General features: G+C 53.0%; 1 protein-coding gene across 1 annotated transcript in view; it reads right to left on the bottom strand.

The window, feature by feature from the left end:
- Nucleotides 1-2,503: 2,503 nt before the first annotated feature.
- Nucleotides 2,504-10,774, bottom strand: part of INTS1 (integrator complex subunit 1) — a 33,078-nt gene continuing 24,807 nt past the window's right edge. Inside the window, exons 37-47 of the mRNA XM_078867243.1 lie at nt 10,083-10,402; nt 9,159-9,294; nt 8,265-8,398; nt 7,899-8,097; nt 7,257-7,384; nt 6,534-6,649; nt 5,581-5,691; nt 4,626-4,696; nt 3,805-3,896; nt 3,223-3,332; nt 2,504-3,097 (exon numbers count right to left, since the gene is read on the bottom strand). Coding sequence (XP_078723369.1) covers nt 2,982-3,097; nt 3,223-3,332; nt 3,805-3,896; nt 4,626-4,696; nt 5,581-5,691; nt 6,534-6,649; nt 7,257-7,384; nt 7,899-8,097; nt 8,265-8,398; nt 9,159-9,294; nt 10,083-10,402 — 1,533 coding nt within the window. The 3' untranslated portion in view covers nt 2,504-2,981. The remainder of the gene's footprint in view (nt 3,098-3,222; nt 3,333-3,804; nt 3,897-4,625; nt 4,697-5,580; nt 5,692-6,533; nt 6,650-7,256; nt 7,385-7,898; nt 8,098-8,264; nt 8,399-9,158; nt 9,295-10,082; nt 10,403-10,774) is intronic.

Genomic DNA, 10,774 nt, shown 5'->3' with positions numbered 1-10,774 from the left:
ATCCTGCGACCGGAAGACCGGGTTGTCACCCCCCAAGCACGTTCCAAAAGGAACGGGTAAAACACCTCAATCAGGACTCGATTGAAAGCAAGTCTTGAGACTTGCTGAGAGGCCTTCCTGGATAAATATCAGACATTGCACGCATGACGAAAGTCGCTCTGCACCCATAGCCTCAACCAAGGTCTGGGACTCCGTCTCCTCAACATCAACAGTGGACTAATTATAATTGTAAAACTGGAGCCAGCCCCCCCAGCAGCTGGGCTTCTGATCTCTGGTTGTTTTGGGCTGGAGGATTGGCATGGGTCTGTCCGTCCCAGGGGCTGGAATGCAACCCCACATGAGCCTACGGAATCGCCCAGAATTCGTGCGGGAGGATTTTGTAAAGATCTTCTCTTTTTTGTAAATCTGCCAGCAATAGCGTTTTGTAAAATTGTTTTTTAGTATTACGATGGCTTTGTGAAGATTTAAGGAAGATTTTTTTAATGCATATCATACACTAAAATGAGCACCAGGATAAGAAAACAACCCCTGTGGCTTGGGTTTGTAAATACTGAACTCTTGATGTCGTATTTTGTTTGGAACAAGCACCAGCAATCAAAAGGGCTATGAACAGACTTTGAAAAGAAATATTATTTTTGTGAAAAAAGTATTCGGAATGGTTTCTTCTGCAGTGGCACCTCCTGCATCTTGTAAAAGAAAATAGTCTGAATGGGCTATGGCCTGGTTTAAATAAAGGAATTTCTTCCCAATCTCCTTGCGCTCCGGTGAAGCGATGGGGCAGTTACGAGCCCTGGTTGTGAGCCACTGGGTTAGCGTGCCCGGCGTTGTGCGAGCGCCAACATGTCCGCACGTTCGCTTGGTTTCATTGTCCAGATGGTTTGGGCAGCCAAAGCAGAGGGGGTTAACGAATCCTTCCCCCATTCAGTTTATTGCCATTCAAATCGAGAATCAATTTGCGGTGACTGTAGCTGTCACTCTCAGCTTGAGGGTCCCATGCAAACCCATTGCATAAATGCGTGAGCGCAAAAATCTATATTCATCATTGTGTTGAAGCATCTTTACAAAAACTGCACAACTTAGTATGAATTTATGATAGGGAAGCATGGAGTATTCTGTAATTTTACGTAATGTTATATTCATTATTTAATGGGGGATAATTTTTTTTCCTTTTGTTCAAATCGTCCAGCCTTCCTACACTGCAGTTGGTTCAGGACACTCGGTGTGTCCGCAAGTGGAATTGTTTCTCCTCTCTTCCGAGGCACGGCCGCACAACTGTTGTGGAGCGGTTACGCTCTTTGCGTCTTCTGAGCGTTTAGCGCTCAAACCTGTCACCCAACTACGCTGGGTGCCTGTTCACCCCGGCGCAGTTCCCAATTTCACACCCTTCGCCAAAGAGGTGATCCACATAGGATTATTATACCTCTTTCCTGCTGTATAAGAGCCAGGTCGTGTTTCCATTGCAGAAGCCGAACTTTGCCGTCGAGGTCGCAAGCAGCGAATGAGTCGGTGGCATGCCGTGAATGACGCCGTGTAGCTCGCTTCAGATGTCTTGTGAAACGAGTATCAAGACTTTTGTTCTGGCCTGGCACGGCAAGCAGCCATTGAAAAACAGCCCCAGGCTGATTCAACTTGGATGTCAGTAGAAAGTGGATAATTTTTTTTTGTTTAACATCAGTAGTTGAACTTTCTACAAAGCACTGGCCTTGGACACTGGGGTGTGTACATGTGATGGCTACACGTCTAATTTGTCGTTGACACGCTGCTGCGTGCATTGCCAATTGACTGTGCGGTCTTTAGTCCCAAGTTTATGTTGAAAAAAACATTTATATTGGTGGCTCTGAATAAGTGGTCGAAATTCCACCTTATTGTGGCAAGGCTAGTTCATACCTCAACACAAAACCCACTGTTGATTTCCCACCAAGTGTCGTGCATTTTACAATTCGAATCCACCTTCCAATTGTGAGTTTGCAGGCTTTGCAATACTAAATGTAGGTACTCAAAACGTGTCTTTTGAAAAAGTTCCAATATTTCGCAATCGTTTGTTTTCGCAGAGGAGGGATATTTCGTTGGGATGGTTGGATTGCTCATGTAACATTTTTGTTTCGTAATTTGCGAAAGTGAAATTGATGGAGAAGAGCGACTGGCGGCTGTCCGTGGCGTGGCAAACGGCTATCAAGAACACTTCGGTGCCAAATATTATTCGTCATTGTTTCAATAAAACTCTTGAGCAAACAGTGAATCCTTCGTAATTGTTTGACCCGCCGGTGTGCTGCACACGGAAGTTGTGCGTGTTGACAATACCTCCATTGAGATGCGTGGCTTCGTGTCCACCCAGGTTACATTATTACACTAAATTAATAAAGTTGACATGTCGCCGAAAATATTTTAAACATACTGTATGCCCTACTTGGGCAATACAAACAAGTGAAATCATGTTTTTCTCATTCTAAACACCTGGCATTAATGTTTTATATATATAGGACCCTTTAAATAGTTGGCCACATTTTAAGCAAAACTTCACATTTATTTTTTACACCGAATTTATGAACATTCCACAAACTCCTATCACGCAGGACCGTGTTTACAAAAGCAAGCCGTTAAAAACGAGATGTGGTTGTGAGTAATTGTTCTTACAAAGTAGCCTAGCTATTTACAAACTAACGGTGGGGATGAGAGAGTGGAGCAGGGCACAGACTTGAGCCAAGAAAGTTGGGAGAAAGCGTGCCGGAGAGAGACGTGTTGGCGTCATCGCAAGACGTGTTGAGCCACAAACTCCAGTGCCATTGTTTCGACTTAACTGGCCAGAATTACAAAAGCAACCTTACACACCCCCCACAACTATTTCCGTGTTCACCAATCAGTCCAGTAATTGAACCGATAATCCACAGAGCAATCGGTCACTCGAAAGACCAGACATCCCGGCAGCTGTACATGCGAGAGGGCCCCCCCCCCCCCCCCTTCGTACCGTGTCCCCGCACACGTCATCCCAGGATCTCCATGCGCAGCATCTGCAGGGCGTCGGCAACCACGGGACTCGTGTCCAGCTGGTGGGACACGCCGGCCAGGAACGCGCGGTGCAGCACCACCGACACGTGTTCTACGCGCGCAAGCGGACAAGGAGCACACGCACACCGGAACGCTGAACCTGCGTGGTGGACAGAGCGTGGGTTTGTGTAGGTTGGGGGGCGCGAGTGGAGCAGGAAACGGCAGGCGCCGACTCACCCTGGCAGAGCACGGCAAACTCGGGCAGGTTCCTGAGTGCCGTCTGCACCACGTCGAAGTTGTCGCTGTCGAGGCAGTAGAGGTACGCGGGCAGGAAGCTTGGAGCGCAGCTGCGGTGGGGTACAGGGGCGGTGGTATGGGTGGAGCACGAGACACGCGGGTCAACGTCGCGACGTGGCTTTTACTCGCATCAGCCTCCGCTAAACCAGCTACATCAGGGCTAGGGGTTAGGCTCGGGGTCAGGCTAATGTCTCCGGCTCAGGATGGAATGAGGGCAGGGGTTAAGGTTGAACTTAAGGATCGGGTTAGTGTTTGGGTTCGGGTTCTGGTTTAAAGCTAGAGTCTTGGTTCAGGTAAGGCTTGGGTTAAGGCGAGGGCTATGGCTCAGGTTACGCTTAGGGTTCAGATTAGGGTTAGCGATACACGACTCCGCTACTCCTGATGCAGTTATCTGGCTTAACCACCTCAATGTGAAAGTGTCATTGTTGCTATGCATCTACATCAGCCGTACAAAGGAAGAAGCGTTGGCGTTACGGTTAGCGTTGGCGTTACGGCTAGCATTGGTGTTCGACGCTTCCTCACCGGGGGCTGTGGCGACCGCTCCTCATGGCGAGCGTGAAGGCCAGGTCACGGCACGCCTCGTCGGCGTGGCCCATGAGCACCTGCAGCTCGGCCTGCACACACAGAACCAGCGCCGTTGGCGAGCGTCCGTCACAGTCCGGAGTCCGGGCACAAGAGCGAGTGGGGGGGGGGGGGGGGGCACGCTGCGTGACGAGTGATGCTTTTATTCTTGTTTTTGTCTTGAACGCTATTTGCTTTTTTTTTTTTGCTGTTACTTTGATTTTACTTTTGTCATTTTGGTGCCCCAGGTTACTTGTGAATACGCGACTCTGTCCTCCCTCACCTGGATAAACAAAATGTAGTTGAAACGTGGCAATAACCAGCATGCCATCATGACTCCAGCAAACATTTTGCAAAGCGCTCATTTCATGGGTAAAACTAATTCCTTCAGAACTCGCTGAACTTCTGTCAATGAAATGCTTTGTGAGAATATTACGACATTTTGCAGAACGGGAGATACGACTGTCGTGAACCCTGCATTATACGATATATCGATCGCAGTAATAATAATAATATTTATAACGTGCCAGATTTTGCAGACAAGTCAACAACTCGGAGGCGCGCAAGCCAGGCTCCGGGCTGCTCGACAAGCCTCGCCGAAACAGATAAGAGGCCTTTAGATGTTTCTTTAAAGTCATAGTGCATTTCATGTTGAGGATGTGCAAAGGTACGGAGTTTCACACCGAGGGGGGGACACAGCAGTAACCACAGATCACGGCAACCTGAGTAAAGGAACGCAGGTGAGGAGTGGAGGGAGTTGTGAAACTGTGCGCCAGTCCTACCTGGAAAAATTTGAGGATCTCCTCCTTCCTTCTGGACATTTCGTCAATGTCGCCAAGTGCTTCCAAAATATCTGCAGGACAATGATGAAACGTGAGTCACAAGCACAACGATACTTTTGTCATGTTATTCATGTATCCAGGAGAGCATTGCTGGGGTGCTGAAGCCTCTTCCGTAAGGGGTCTGCACTAGGGACGTTTGGGCAAATTCCGTGAATGAGTGTTTGGCTTCATTTGGAGAAAGCTTGGAGCGATGAGGAAGGGACTTCCGCACAGATGTAGAATTCATTCTGTACCGCCACCTCCTCGCCACATCAGTCCAATGCCTACAACACCTGGTGATTCCAAGGCAGTTTTCCCCATCCAAGGAATAACCAGCTGAGCTTGAGATCTGACGAAATCAGGCGAGCATCCAGGGTGATTTGGTCTCAGGAAAGGATGTAGTCGTCTTCCAAAAAAGTGACCAGGACCCCAGGGAAATCAGGGACAACATCCAGTTCAGAATTTTGCAAGCATCCAGTCAAATGGTTGAGTAAGCACATTGCAACAAAGACAAAGGTCCCCCGTATAGCCCTAACAGACTGTTTTGAGCAAGTACTGCTAGCGAGCACCTATGAAGGCCGGCACGGCACACGAGTGGATGGGTGGGTGGGTGGCACCCACGCCCGGCCGCCTTTGCCTCCCCAGTGGCGATGTTTTACACAGGGTACTCATTTGAAGCAGAGTCGACCTAGGGGAGGCCCAGGACCGGTTTACATGAACGTCACAATGGTGTCGGCCGTGAGCGGGAATCGAACTCGGGTTGCAAGGTTCGTAGCGCAGCGCTGCGCTCACCGCTGCACTACCGCTCCCCACATTACGCACAAACACAAAGACACAAACATGTGTATGGAGCGGCTGATGCAAAGTGGTGGACTGGATGTGGATTTAAATCGACACCGCTGCCCCCTGGGCTCACCCTCTGTGTCCCGGCAATCGGTGAGCCGGCGCTGGTACGGCGCCATCTCCGACGGCATCACCGCGTGGGTGGCGCTCATGCCCACCAGCGGCAGGGCACTGCTCGCCTCTTCTGCTCGCGCCGCACGCCAACACGAATACAGACACACACACACACAGACGCTGGTATTGGCAATGAAGGGGGCAGCACGCATACAATTACACAGTCACACGGCCAAAAGACAAGTTCTTCTTGAGATGATAATCGAAGGCCAAAGGACAAGAGGGGGTGACAAAGACGGACTTGGTGGGAGATTGACAATAACGAGTGGACCCCACTCAGCAAGGGGAGCTGCCGTACAATGACAGTCGAGCAGGCACATAGCGATGGATGGATGCATATGTGTGAGTGTGCGCACATATATACATGCGTGCACTAATAATAATTTCAACTTATTACGAGCACAGAATTCACTCAAATCTCAGGGAGGCACGAGGAACCACAGACAAGCAGGAATGCAGCCACGCAGGGAGCCGGCTCCAACAACTCCGCAAGCTCTGCAGTCCCCTGGATATGAAGATGTTATCGACCAATTCGTTAGTGTTTATATGTGGGAGGAGACCGAGCATCCTGAGAAAATGCGACCATGCGAGGGGGAAACACGTGGAGTCCAAATTTTTGCTGTTCTGCCTTCTCCTGGCGAACCACGGTACAGCATATAGACGCCCAACCGTATGTTTCCAGTTCATTTGAGTGCGTGCATAAAATCATGTGTACGTGTGTCAATGCGCGTGTGCGACTGCAGGGCGTGCGAGTGCACACGTGCGCGCGCAACGTTGAAAAGCCGCGAGGAAGCTCGCTGAAAGATACATCGAAGACTGCTGGCAAGGACAGAGAGAGAGAGAGCGCGCGGAAACACTCAGGGCGGCCATCACTGCAGCCATCGACGTGCGAGCGAGGTTGCGTATCCAAACCCTGTTGAGAGAGCAGCGAGTGGCGGTCGGTGCCCGATGACGAGTGCGGGGGCAGGGAGAGTCCGGCCAGCAGCGACTTGAGTTGGGTCAGGTCCCTGTAGTCGCTTGCCACTTGCCTGCACGCCCAAGACAAAGGGTCCTTCTGTGACAAGGCCGCAGAGAGACCGACTGCCACGGGGGGACAAGGGCTGTTGCCGAGCAGCTTGCGAAGGCCGACGCACGAAGCGGTGTCGTGATCAGCACCGCACACGGCCACCTGCGTCTCCCCCGAGTGCCGATTGTGTACACACCGCACCAGGTACTCATTTAAGGTTGAGTCGACCTAGGAGAGGCCCAAGACCGGTATTCGATAAGACTTGTCAGGAATGCGAGACGTGGCAGGGAATCGAATTCGGGTGGCCGAATCACTGTGGCGCAGCTCCCGGTACACAAACGTGCACGCGTGCACACGCATACAAGAACGTTAGCACGCAAGCAAACGCGCAAACAATGGTCAGGCACAAACACCCGCAAACCCACGAGCGCACACACACAGGCAACCCCACCCACACTCAAGATCGCTGCCAGTCCTACGACTTTCACGAATGTCCGCTGGTGGCATTCGTACGAACGTCATGTGTGGCGCCACAATAGAGGGCTGGCGGTGTTTGCCAGGGGTGTGGGCAGCAAGGGGAATCACGGCGAGTCAAGGGGAATCGCAGGGAATCACGGGGAATTGCTCACTGCAGGGCGGCGGCGTGGGTGCGCAGGAAGGTGAGAGCGCTGCAGGGGTCGTGTGCCACGTAGCCGTGGACGAACTGCACCAGCCGGTTCACCAGTGACGTCAGCTGCCGCACACAGCGGCCCAGGTTCTGCTCACCGCACACGCACCATGTGGTCATCAGCATGCTGGCGTTACCGTAATTTACCCGCAGTTTGGTATGAGCACTTGCCACCGTACATTGACAAAACGTCTGAATATGGAGGAGCTTTGCCTAGCAATGTGTGACAGCTCCATGGAAACCACAAGTCTGATGGACCGCGAGATGGCAAAGCCTCACCAACACTTGACGAACTGTAACGCTTTACGTGGAAGGAAACTAAAAAACCCAGAGAGATGTGACGACACCGAGCAATGCCACCTCCAGGCAACAACTCGCAGCCCACCAATTCCTACGACGCCTGGCAAGCCTTGGCGGTCACCCATCCAAGTATTTAACGAGGATTGGCGTTGTTTGGCTTCCCAGATCCGACGCGGCCCAACGCGTTTCGGATGATTTGATTGTCGTAGGCTTCACCCGATGGACCCCGTGTGCATCCTGACTGACCGTGCGGCCGTCTGACCCCAAGCGCCAAGCCGCCCCCCCCCCCCCCCACCGGACCGACCTGCAGGAGCGTGACGAAGGTGCCCAGGACGTCGGCCAGCGCGCGGGCGTGCTCGCGGCCGAACACCAGCGGCCGCAGCAGCTGCAGCAGGCCCAGCGTGGCGGAGAAGGGCCCCAGCTGGCCAGCCACTCGCCACACCTCGAGGCCCACGCTCAGCTGAGCGCGGCCCTGCAGCAACGCCGCGATCATGGGCAAGTGCCTGCGCGGGCAATGCAGGGGAGAAGGGGGGCGGGCGGGGGGTGTGCGGGGTCAGGAGAGACAGGGAGATGTCACCTTTGCGTTGGCGCCGGGTTGGGAGAACGTGATGCTACGTTGCTAGGCACGTGATGGCGTGGGGGGGGAGCAGGGCGAGGAGGCCAGGCCCACCTGAGCAGCAGCAAGGGGTGTGAGACGGCCATCTTGCGCAGGATGAGGTTGGCGTCGTTGGCCCGGTTCTCGCTCGCGCGGCTGTCGGACACGTCCACCAGGAACGTGCACAGGCGGTGCAGGCCCGCGTCCAGCTAGGTGCACGCACGCACACACGCAGCGAGCTCCGTTAGTTGTTGTGCTCTGGCCGAGATAGACAGAAATGACTTGACGTTTTGATCAGATGTCGGGCGGTGATGGTGCACGTCTGTAATCAAGCACTGTGAAGAGTAGGGGGGTTGGCGGATCGCACAAATGTTGCAAAACTCACTTACCATGGGGGGGGTGGGGGGGGTTGAGGTGCCATAATCTGGCCCACCACGAGGCAATACAGAAAACGTGGACTCGCAGGGTTTTATTACCAATATTATCAATAACAAAGTTTTTTTTGGGTTAGATCGTTAAAATATAAATGTGTCGTTAAACCCACCACCACCTGACACAGCCAATTAGTCAGGTTGGTCACGTAAACAAAACATGCCAATTAGTTACTAGTTCAGCCCCCACCATCCGGCAATAGTCAGCTTCATCACCTGATGATGCCGATTGTAATCACCAGCGATAGATTGTACTCGAAATATAAATGTCGTGGGTTTACTCTCCAACACACCGGTGTGCTGAACTAGTAACTAATAGGCATGTTTGGTTAACGTGACAAACCTTACTCAATGGCTGTGGCGGGTTTAACGACACAATTATATTTAAGCAATTTAACCCAAAAAAACCTTTATCATGGATAATATCGGTCGCGACAGCCATCTACGTCTAAAGCTTATGCCCCCACCCCCATCCCCACTTCCCCCCCCCGCCCCACTGGAAAGCTGCGTGTGTGCGTGCGCCCTCTCCGTGCCGCACCTTGCAGGCCCGGCCGCGCACGGTGCCGGCGGCGTGCTGCAGGAGGGCGTCGGGCAGCGTGGCGCAGCGCACCACCTCGGGCGCCTGCAGGTAGATCTGCAGCAGCAGCGAGGAGCACAGCGAGCCGGGAGCCCGGCTGTGTGCCACGCGCGGGGTGGGGGTGCACACAGCGAGAACGATGGATGAGCTGGGCACAAGCGTCCTTCAGGTCCACGAGGTCATCCGAACGCAATGCCATCAGAATTCGCGCGGCCACCGCTTCCTTGCTTTTGCTGGATTCCACACTCTGCTTTGCAAAGTTGCAAAGTTGACAACCGCCTCCAAGGTCTGCTTTCGGTAATCTCGTTGCCACTTTACAATTTGGCCGCAGACCTCTGGGTGCCACCCCAATGTTTGCAGGGGTCACCTGCCCTCCTCTACCCTACACACGCGTCCCACCCATCGCAAGCTTCTTCTTTTTGAATGCGTCGACAATCCTCTCTCAATCTGGAGCAATTGCTGTGATATGCTATTCAGAACTTCTAAGTTGCTTACCCTATCTGCCGTGCAATTCCTTGTAACCTCCATACGCAACTGCATTCAAGTGACAATCTAATTTTCCTACCTGTACAGAAACACACGTTACTTATCTCAAACACCCATCTCTTGAAACTGAAGACGACCTCTCTGCTCTTCCTGAATGGGTTTTTTCAATCCGGCAACATTCATTGGCCTCCTTCCTCACAACCCCCTTTTGCTATACACTATACAACCAACACGCACAAAGTCCTGTATTACCTCCACATTATGCGTCACAATAAAATCCACCTGTATTTCACAGGCCAGAAGCCTTTTGGCAATGCACAGCACAGCCTCTAATAACAACAGAGAAGGAGCGGTGGTGGTGGTGGAGGAGGGAGGGAGGGAGGGGTGGCGGTAGTGTACCCGTCGCTCCTCTGGTTGCCCCGAGCGATGAGGTGCTGCGCCACGTCCGCCAGGAGGCGCGAGTTGCCCTGGCAACAGCCGAGCAGCAGCGGGAGCCGCGCCTGGATGGAGCTCAGCCCTGCCTCGCCCGGCGACTCCCCTCCGGCCCCGTCGCCCCGTCTCTCGGCGCCCTCGGCCGCCCCCGACGGCGCCGTGGTCGGTGGCGCCGCCCCCGCCGCGCCGTCCTCGCCGTCCTTTTCCGCCGCCTCCTCCACGATGAGGTCGACGAGGCGCAGCAGCTGCGACGACGTCAGCCGCAGCACGCGCTCCGCGGAGCGCTTCTGCGTTGCGGAAAGATGAAGGGGGGGTGGGGAGGGGGGGCATTAGCGGTCACATGACTCGGACGAATATTGTTAAGTAATTAGATTGTCCTTTATTTACCCATGCGAGGGTTTTTTCAGAAGGGTCCTGGGGGAAATTGGAAAAAGATATGCATACGAGTGGAAAACTCTAAGCTCCACGGAGATTGATTCAAGAACCCACTTGGGTGTCCTGCCATCTCCTAACCACCTCGTCAGGGAAGCGATGCCATGGCAGTGACGTCCCATTTCCTGCTTAATCTGATTATTTCTCCAGATTAATCAGAACATCGGGAACACTTCGCCGAGTAGGTACGCACCTACGGGAGAAGAATCGTTAGTTTTGTTGGTGAC

Source organism: Lampetra fluviatilis, chromosome 23 (genome assembly GCF_964198595.1).
Source record: "Lampetra fluviatilis chromosome 23, kcLamFluv1.1, whole genome shotgun sequence".
Lineage (NCBI taxonomy): Eukaryota > Metazoa > Chordata > Hyperoartia > Petromyzontiformes > Petromyzontidae > Lampetra > Lampetra fluviatilis.
The sequence above is the reverse complement of the archived record's forward strand: the minus strand, read 5'-3'. Positions and strand labels throughout refer to the sequence as shown.